The sequence below is a fragment of the Doryrhamphus excisus genome, chromosome 4 (assembly GCF_030265055.1).
Source record: "Doryrhamphus excisus isolate RoL2022-K1 chromosome 4, RoL_Dexc_1.0, whole genome shotgun sequence".
Taxonomy (NCBI): Eukaryota; Metazoa; Chordata; class Actinopteri; order Syngnathiformes; family Syngnathidae; genus Doryrhamphus; species Doryrhamphus excisus.
The window spans coordinates 16,316,924-16,326,899 of NC_080469.1; the positions used below are offsets into that span (position 1 = coordinate 16,316,924).

The 9,976-nt window shown below is 42.3% G+C and overlaps 1 protein-coding gene across 6 annotated transcripts in view; it reads left to right on the forward strand.

Annotated features, from left to right (window-relative positions):
* The window catches only part of LOC131128811 (dmX-like protein 1), a 41,284-nt gene that overhangs the window by 26,842 nt on the left and 4,466 nt on the right, over positions 1-9,976 (forward strand). For 3 of the 6 annotated variants that reach the window (XR_009129710.1, XM_058072074.1, XM_058072073.1), the window contains exons 34-51: positions 1,622-1,743; positions 1,931-2,188; positions 2,245-2,283; positions 2,430-2,638; positions 2,717-2,865; positions 3,010-3,095; positions 3,192-3,393; positions 3,517-3,634; positions 3,933-3,992; positions 5,178-5,264; positions 5,389-5,507; positions 6,703-6,850; positions 7,138-7,198; positions 7,354-7,481; positions 7,914-7,991; positions 8,215-8,306; positions 8,887-8,939; positions 9,011-9,228. Coding sequence is in view for 5 of the 6 variants with exons in the window: in XM_058072074.1 (XP_057928057.1) it covers positions 1,622-1,743; positions 1,931-2,188; positions 2,245-2,283; positions 2,430-2,638; positions 2,717-2,865; positions 3,010-3,095; positions 3,192-3,393; positions 3,517-3,634; positions 3,933-3,992; positions 5,178-5,264; positions 5,389-5,507; positions 6,703-6,850; positions 7,138-7,198; positions 7,354-7,481; positions 7,914-7,991; positions 8,215-8,306; positions 8,887-8,939; positions 9,011-9,228 (2,227 nt within the window). In the remaining variant the exon portion in view is untranslated. The remainder of the gene's footprint in view (positions 1-1,621; positions 1,744-1,930; positions 2,189-2,244; positions 2,284-2,429; positions 2,639-2,716; positions 2,866-3,009; positions 3,096-3,191; positions 3,394-3,516; positions 3,635-3,932; positions 3,993-5,177; positions 5,265-5,388; positions 5,508-6,702; positions 6,851-7,137; positions 7,199-7,353; positions 7,482-7,913; positions 7,992-8,214; positions 8,307-8,886; positions 8,940-9,010; positions 9,229-9,976) is intronic. The other 3 variants (XM_058072076.1, XM_058072075.1, XM_058072077.1) reach the window with 3 other exon arrangements.

A 9,976-nucleotide genomic window follows, 5' to 3' on the forward strand; every position in this document is an offset into this window, starting at 1 on the left:
TCATAGGATTTGCATTATTTCTTATTGGAAAAATCAATTTGGTTCGGAGTGTGTTTAGATTTGAGTTGGACTTGAGTTGTGGAATGGATTTAATGATGCAAACCGAGCTTTCACTGTAATGATTAGGGCCGCTATGAAAATGAACATTGGCATTCTTTTGCTGTGTCTATGTAGGCTTGACTGACTTGCCCAATTTTTAGTGTGCAGCAGCATCTTTCTGAGAAACATCTTGAATTCTTGACGAGTCTTCAAGTAGCATCAATATAACTTTTTAATATTCCGCCATATTCGACTTCACTGGTGACACCAACCCCATTGGGTTACTCGGTTAACATTGTTTTCCTCCTCTTGCTGGAAGATTTGCTGAGGCAGAATGAAAAGAAATAAGGGGCTTTGTGGCACAGTTAACCATGCTTACATAATTATGACAAAATGAGATGATCTTCTTTCCGTTTGAATGACACTGGTTTTATGAATAATGCGTCTTTAAAAGATGTAAAAAAAAAAAATGCAGTGTTTGAACCGATATTTTGTCAGTGTTGGCTTAAATTCTTAATTAGATTTGTGGCAAATGGGAGATACATTGTTTATTTAAGATGGTAAAATGTTACATGTTACCCAGTCATTGTGACTCCAGCAGCAGGGATTCTAAGAGAAAATCTTTTTTTGAAATTATAAAAAATTTGGCTTCCAGCAGTGCCGCTGTGTGAATTTCTGCCATGTTTCCTGATGTTGTACAGACGCAATTTAACGTATGCTTGACCAGGCTGGTACTCGTGATGCTGTAAGCGCTGTCAGCGTAGAGAGATTTTGGAAGATAAGAGAGAAAGGCTCATTATTTTTTTAAAGTCAGCTCTTTAAAGATTGCTATTTCAATATGTACAACATTTTAAACTATGTAATTAATCGAGGACTTGGCTTTTTCCCATTTTCCCCATCTGCCATATACTTACGGTAATACACACACCAACCATCACTGTAATAGTATTGGGAGTTGAAGAGGCTTAACTAAATGACTAGCTCTGTTTCTAATTTAACATGGTCTTTGTAATGGTAATAGGGACATTTTAAAAAAGTGCGTCATTAGCCTCAGAGGTTTGTTGAAACCATGCTTCTGTGTTCTCTTCCTCAGCGTTGGAGCGAGCGAACCAGAGTGAAAGATGGTCTGAATTTTTTACGCGCGCCTTGAGTGTTGACAGCTCTCTGTTCAGTGTCTGTTGTTGTTAACTGCGCTCATGTGACCTTTAGTGTGGCTGACCGTGGGGAGCCAGAAGGTTCACATAAACCCTTTAATCACATTGACGGTGTGCACAGTGTGCGACTTAAGGGATTCTGGTTCTTCTGTCATCGCTCTTGAATGATGCTCTCTTTGACGTTCTTGAGTCTTTCTCCATAGAGGCTTTCAGAGGAATTTGTTGAATGCTGAAGAACCAACCGAGGCAGAACAGAGAGTCTTTTAGGATGTTACTAGACCACTATGTTAAAATCTGGTTGATTATTAGACATTATTGTGTGATACATTTGTGTTTCTTCACTCTCTCATAGTGTGTCCTGTCAATTCAATGCCATGTTTTTAATGTTTTAATGTTACATTGCAAATGAACTTTGTCCTCTCTCGCAGTCACATGAACCACTTCACAGGGATGGTGTATCAGAGCATCTTGCTGTCTCAGAAGCAGCCAACAAAACCTGCGGGCATGGATGAGACGATTCAGCCAAACACTTCTCCTGCACAGTGGCCAGGTAACTAAGGGTGTTCATGTCTGCCACATTTGTAATTTATGAACTTCAGCAATGTAATCTCACCCACATCAGGCCCGAATCCTAAACTCCCAAGGACTTAAACTCCAAAGTTTCACTTCCTTAACGTCTCACTTACTTTTCTAACTTTTTTCCTCCCATGTTGGCCTCCTGTCGCAACGCTCTGCAGGTATCGCCTCCATGAGCCGTCTGTTGAGCTCAGCAGGTGAGGAGAGTCAGCCAGGTCTCGCCGTGCTGCTCTGTGAAGTCCTGACGGCTGTTTATCTCAGCCTGTTTGTTCACGGCATGGCCACTCACTCCAGCAATGAGCTCTTTCGCATCATGGCCCATCCTCTCAGCAGCAAACTCTGGGTGACTGTGTTTGGAGGAGGTGCACGGACCCCCGTGACTGAGAAAGCAAACAGTCCGGCAAAAACAACCCCACCAGGTGAGTGAGTATGATGATATTAATTAATATAATAATAATTATTATTTTGTTTATAGTTTTCAGTGGTTTGGAACTACACCTCATTATGATGAGTGGTGCGTTCATATTTTTGAATATGTTTTTTACAGTTCATTTTCAAAATACAGTTTTCCACTGCTATAATACACATGATTAAATTAATACTTGGCTAATGTAGCAATCATAACTTTGTAGCGTGGTGTTGTACTGTATTTGTCTACAGTTTCACCGGGCGTAGACACCAGCGAAAGAAAGCCCAGGCGATTCCGTCTGCTGTCGTCACGCAGTGCATCGAGGGAAGAGTCCAATATCGAGAGGGACTCCCCTTCTAGTCCCAAGCCTGAGCCCGTTGTGGACCAGGAGGCCACTTCCATTTTCAAAGAATGTTTTGTACCCCCAGAGCTCAGCATTTGGGATTACTTCATCATGAAGGTATCCCTGAACACTCAAAAACAACTATTACCATACAGACCAGGTCCTTATGATTCTTGTGGTCTTATGTTCTGCTAGCCATTCCTGCCACCGACAGAAAACAGAGTTGAATACGACTCAGAAGAGAGTCATGGCAGCGAGGATGAGGATGAGGAAGATGAACTTGATGATGATATATTTCATCCCAGCTCTCCTCAAAAAGAACATACAAACTACAATTCATACAGGTGGATATTTTTACAAGCACTTGCACATTCAATCGTGCTTAGCTTATGTGTACTGTATGTTGATAGACTTTGAATGCAACTTTATAGCACTGATATTTCTTATGGCAAGTTAAAATCCCTATAAACAATCATATCTCCTTCCAGTTGGTGTTTAATGCGCTTGGCAATGGTTCAGCTGGTGCTAGTCAACCTCAAGTCATTCTACCCGATGGCAGGATATGATCTATTGGGTCAGTACTCACTGGCTTGAGCAAAACATCCAGGAAGCTGCAGTGTTGCCGTATTGTCACGCTCTCGCCATCTGCTTTTAATTTCACTTGGCACAGACCTCCCTGTGGGCTCCCCGCTGTGTCACAGTGTGCTGAAGACGCTGCAGCGCTGGGAGCAGGTGCTGCAGAAAAGACTGGAGATCTTTGGCGGCCCCCCCTCCACGTATATCGCCACACACTTTCAAGACGAAGCGGTCACACCGGGCCCTGCCATTCTAAGGCACAAGGTTCTGTTCGAACCATCCAATACACCATTCAGGTACTTGAATGAGGTTCCAGTATCTGCTCAATATGACACTTGCATGGAAAGAACAATATGTCTGACTGATATGTCATGAATATTTATGGCACAAAACAACAATAATTTCTAATTTACCTCCAGGACGAACCACCATTCAGCCCTGCCTGTCAAGCGTCTTTGGCAGTTCTTGGTAAAGCAGGACGAAGTGCAGGAAACCTTTATCAAAAACATCTTCACCAAGAAACGGGATGTGAGCCAGGTAAATGATGCATTGATGTTGCACAACTGAAATAACATTTTACTTAAGACCACAGCTTTTATTTAACCACACTATACCTATCATTATTACTTTCAATGAACTCCTTTATTTTGCTTTGTTTGTACTGTAACTGCATGTTGATGCATTCATTTCATTCACATAATTGCAGCCTGTTTGATTAACGCCACAATAATTCATTTTCTGTGTGTGGTTGTCTGCATGGTCCCACCACTTGATATGTGTTGTGTTGTATGTGTGTGTCTTTTCCCCTTTGTCATTCTACCTCCAAAATCATTAGTCGGTTGAGGACCAGACTGATATGAAATGTTCAGGGATGGACGAGACGGGACGCCATCAGGTACTGCTGCTGCTGTATACAGTAGATGAGTTATTGGGAATTACTAGAATAGACTAAAGTCATTTTATATGCATGCTGTGTTTTTCTATTTTTATTGGGGGTGTTATTTTGCTAAATCAACATATTTTACTCCAAGACCAAGTTTGTTTTTCTAGCAGTGAACCAGCATACTGGTGTATGCGTGTGTGCTGTTAAACCTCATGAAATACAGTATAACATCCTCACCATTCAGTAGTGTGGGTGGGTGGTGCAAAGTTAATTAAGGCTTATAAGCATGAACATCACATGGCCTATTTTCACCCCCCTTGCAGTAGAATAGCAAAGATGGCCTGTCCTCTAGCTGTGATGTGGACAGAACTGGAGCGCATTCATTTTCAACCACAAAAAATGAGGCCAGTGTTTACGATTAATCTGCATTTGAAGTATAAATCTTAAATTGCTCCAGACCCCGAGCCGCCTTACTGAACACACACGCTGCCTCGTAGCTCCCTCCTTTAGCACATTGCTAATTGTCCCAGTCTTTCAGAGGACCGACCTGCAAAGCTGAATAGATTCTGATTCATGGACCCCACGCTGTCGCAGTCGATCTGCATCCCGCGGAGATTATGTGCCGTGCGTAAATGGCAAACCACCATATTTAGATTTCTGCAAGTCAAGTTGCACTTTATCTCATTTGACAGAGAGAGGCACGGCCGTTTCCTCTTGAATAAATGCTGTAAAGACTGTGATTTAATCTCCCGCTTGGAGGGTGCATCTCATTTTGAATAATTGCAAAATAGCATTATAACAGTCACCTCACTGGCTCTGCTCGTGCTCATTGCTCAAAGGCTGTTGTGCTCCTGCTGTCTTGTGGTACTAACCCGGTTATGTTGCTCACTGGGGGTTAGTAGCGCGGCCCGATGAACCCCCACATGTCCTCCCCTAACCCCTCTAGGCACAACAAACCAGCACATAAATACACTGACTGTGTGCACGGTGTTAAGACACAAAGAAGCAGGCCCCAGCTCGTGCTTTGGCTGCTGGCACGTCAGCTGTTATCTTCGAAAGAGAAAACAAAAACAATTTGACACTTTATTTATCCTGTCAGGTCACTTGCTTTGTAGTTGGAAGGAAAATGCTTTTTGAAGTTGTGGCTGCTCTTTGCTTAAAGAAATCTTGAAAGTTGTGATGTGAACGTGTGTGCAGACTGAGTCTGATCTGGGATGCCCTGGAGGGAAGGCCCGCATCATTCACAAGGAGTCAGACATCATCACGGCCTTTGCCATCAACAAGGTACAACTCTCTCACACGATACTTATGTCACAAAAATCAGTGGTGTGTTACTATAAACATGCACACACAACCAAAGTGACCATGCTGGTATTTCATCCACTCTCTCCTTTGTTTGTGTCTTCAGGCAAATCGTAATTGTTTAGTCATGGCCTCTACACATGACATTCAGGAGTTGGATGTGTCATCCATCTTGGCCACACAGATCTTGACGTGGATCGATGACGAGGAGGTCGAAGCTAAAGGGTAAGCAAGGGGGTTGCCTTTTGTTAGATAAAGGCTGGATTGCTGCCATTTGGGCAAAATGCCTGTGTTTGCACCCTGCAAAGTCTCTTTATATATACATAGCATTCCTGGTACCTTATTTCCTCAAATAGTCTGTATTGTCTAAAATGTTAACAGAATTAGTGCACTTTAAACCTAGGATGAAAAAAGTAATAAATAATTTAAAAAACTTCTAATCACATGTTAATAGTAATACAGTGTTGTGGTAAAGTGTGGTAGGATCATAACAGTGGATCATTTCAGTGAGTGGGGCCATAATACAACAGTAGAATTTACTCTGTATTACATTTCGTATAATACACATTATTTCATTATGTGTACCCAAAATTACTTGAAATGTGACTCAACATGTATGCTGTTACTGTACTGTGCCTATCAATAAAATGTATAATAGTAAAAACAACGTTGTAGGAAATGTATTTTAAAGCATATCTTATTATTTACTATTATTTAAAAAATTATAATAAAAAAATACACTACAATAAGTGTATCACCCCCAAGTGTACTACTAGTACTCTCGACAGTTCAGTAAATAAATGTCCCCCAGCCATTTTTCAAGACAACCCCCTTTAGTTACGGCCATTTTAGATGATTTTGACTCATCTTTCAAGGCACACAGAATATTGTGTTCTTGGGCTATATAGACATGGTATATACAAAAATAATCATTTTCTACCTTTTTCCATTCTTCAACAATTGTAACCTTCTGCATGCTACCTTTCTCCACGTTCTTCCACTTCTTCCCTGCTGTCATGTATGTTTTTCATTCACATGCCACCTGGTGGCTGTTTTTATGACCTAAAACTGCTCTAAAAGTGACATACATTAGTGTGCAGTTTCATCATCACCTCTTTTTGCATCTCACAATATCGAAGGATTGAGTCTTTGGGTTTATAAATAGATCTTTGGTATTGAATGAGTTAATAAGATATTACAGTCGGGGAAAAACTGTCCATTTTTTCTGTTTGTGTTACAAAGGGTTTCAAGCAAGGCTCTACTGGTTTCTCCAGAAAAGCACAGCTTGTTGTAAATGTCGCTTTCATCCGCAGCAGACGCCATAATATCCATCTTCACTTCTGGCTTAGTTTCTGTTCCCTTTGTAAGATCCAACTACTTTGATGTCTTCTAGAATAGCTAATTGTTCTTCTCTCGGCAGAGTGGCCACTGATGACTTCCTGGTGGTGCATGCACGTGACGACTTTGCCTCCCTCCATGGCACCACGCCGTATACTCACAGCAGCCCCGGCACACCCATCAACATGCCTTGGTTGGGGGGCCATCAGACAGGCCGCGGAGCCTCTGTGGTGAGTTCCAAAGATATTTATTGTATTGTGTGAGCTCAAAACAGCTGCAAGAAAGACAAAAATGAGTGTCTGCTGGGGTACCTAATGTAGTGGCTGCTGTGTCTACAGTGCACCATAGTAATGCATTACAGAAACACTTCACTGACAACTAGCACTTCAGCACGTAAACACAGTTTCTGTGTAAAGGGCAAGAGCGCACTAAAAAAATGGGTTGTTTACCACAGTTCATTTCTGCATTTGCTCATTAACATCTTCTCCTCCTCCTCATTTTCACCTTCCTCCTTCAGATGATCAAGAGAAATATCAACAATGTGAGAAGAATGACCTCCCATCCCACGCTGCCGTACTGTAAGTATAAGTATCTGTCAGTCCAAAGCTGAGTGCTTTAAATCTAAATGATGTTATTCCTCTTGTAGCAAGAGATTGTATTCTGCTGCCCTGTACTTCTACAAATGTATATATTGGAAAATACCATTTAATTTTCTTTCATGTTGTTTATTCAGACTTGACGGGGGCACAAGATGGGAGCGTGAGGATGTTCGAGTGGGGTCACTCCCAGCAGATCATCTGCTTCAGAAGTCCAGGCAACTCTAGAGTGACCAGGATACGCTTCAACCACCAAGGAAATAAGGTTACATTTTGACCCTCGCCTATTTAGAACAAACTATTCTTAGCTTGGCCGTCACAAACTCACTATGATCCGAGCCTGTCACACGGAGCGACATTTTCACACATCCTCTCCCAACTTTTGCCATGCTGGCACGAAGCGCAGCAGAGAGTTGACTTCAGCACACATTGTTCTTCGGCTGAGTGCACTCGCCTCCAGCTAATCATTTCCTCAGATGGTGCCTCTTCAACCTCATTGTCGTCTCCTCTGTCTGCTCCGGCCACAGAGAGCAAGACACACTTAAAGAATTTGCAAACATTTCTCCAGCAATTACATAAGCAATGCTGTGTCACCTGAAGGGGGCAATGAATCCCAGCAGGTGTGCCGGTGTTGCCTGCTGTGAAACAATGGAGCATTCCGACATGATTCTAACCAAGTGGTTGCTGTTTTGTGCAGTTTGGAATTGTGGACGCTGATGGCAGTTTGAGTCTCTGGCAGACCAACACGAGTGGAGCCGCTCCCAAGCCCTATCTGGTAAACATACAGACCAGCCTGTTCAGTCATGTGCTTGTGGTTTTCCTTTTCTAACATTTGTCTTATCCTTTTTGGGTCAGTAACCCTCTGGTGATGTTTTACCCCCCCACCCCCACCCCTCCCCCCTACTCGTGTTTTCATTTTGTTTACTATTCTGCTGCCTCTCGATTACTGTCACCGCGACTAAGCATCTTGTGTGTGTGTGTGTCTCTGTGTGTGCCAGACACAGCAGTGCCACAACAAGACAGCTCATGATTTTGTCTTTGTTGGCTCCTCCTCCCTTATCGCCACAGCGGGTCTGTCCACAGACAACCGGTAACAACTTCTACACAATTCTATACAGTGGAACCACTAAAGTACAACACAGTACTGGCCTCTAGTAAGCTTTTTTCTCCATTGGAAATAATGAAGAAGGAAATAAAACATTTCTAAAGGAACATCATCATCATTAGTGTAACAATAAGATTAGTATTAAAATGCAAAACAACAATAAATTGAGTAGTTGCCTTTTGATGATACATAAATAACAACCGATATAGAGAAGATTATACATTTACATTTTACTGAGCAGCCAGGACAGAATGATAGAATGCCAATGATAGAATTCCCTACACCACCATAACATGCATTTGTAGGTCCATAGTTATTAACGTGTTTCCTCTTTGTTGCGACTGGTACTCTTGTGGTACCATATCACAAAAAAACTAAAGATTTCTGGGCGCTTTTGCTACTGCGAGCTGTATCCGTCCAGAAAATTTAGGTCAAATTCCGCAGGATTTTTTTTTCAACCTCAGGGGCATTCAACTTTAGAGGTTCCACGATATAGACAATGTATTTTTTATACGTTTCTGTACAGCAGAATAACAAAGGGTTTGTTGTATTTGCCACGCTACAGGAATGTATGTCTGTGGGACACTCTGGTCACTCCCGCTAACAGCCTTGTTCATGGTGAGATGTCAACACTCATGAAATGACATCATCACAAGGAACTTTTTACATCTTATTTATTCCTTCTCCAGCCTTTTGCTGCCACGAGTCCGGCGCCACCGTGCTCTTAATGGCGCCCAGGCAGCAGCTGCTCATCACAGGCGGGAGGAAGGGCTGGATCAGCATCCTGGAGCTCCCTCACAGACACCAGCGCCAGAGCTTCCAGGCCCACGACTCGCCTGTGAAAGCGCTCGCCGTTGACCCGACCGAAGACTGCTTCATTAGCGGGTCCGCCGAAGGCAGTATTAAGGTACCTTGTTTTTGAACTCCATGAGGAGTTTTCATCTTTTGTGCGTTTGCTGGTTGAGAAAATATATTCGGAAAGTACAGTATCTTGCATAATGGCTGTGTGGTGACTGTTGAACTCCCAATGAAAAAAATAGTCACAATGCAAGAGAATGAGGCTGGGAACACGTCGAACACGAGTGCATGTGGCATCGCAAGGTTTTTAGTGTGTCTAAAGCAATTAATGTGCGGTCCCGATCTGGCCTTGCTCACTGGCACTTCCATATTACGTGTATTATTCGCAGTAGCGATGCCATACCTCACATTCTCACACTTCCAACAGGGTAGCGAGAAATATTGTTTTAATCTCATGAGATGTTGTGACACCCCTACTGACTTCTGTGGCATTGTCCCTTGAGTAGGTATTCTGTAATAAAAATGCTGACAAGTCAACGGTGCATTCACTTTTGTGAGATACTGTAATCATACGATGACATCATAATCTAATCCAAATCCATATGGTTTAAGATGTATACTGTATCTGTCAGCTCTCATTCAGTTTTTAAAATGTCTACGCTTGTGCAGGGACACAAGCTGTTCGCGTCAAAGCAAGTTTTAGTGCAATTGACAGCAATTTGAACAGAACATGGAAATATCTTTTAATGCGTGCTGATACCTCAGATGTCATTTCTCATCACTTCAGGTTGGAATTTAATGTAGGAGTTGTATTTCATTTTGTTACCTTGATTAAACTTTACCTCATTTTAGCTATT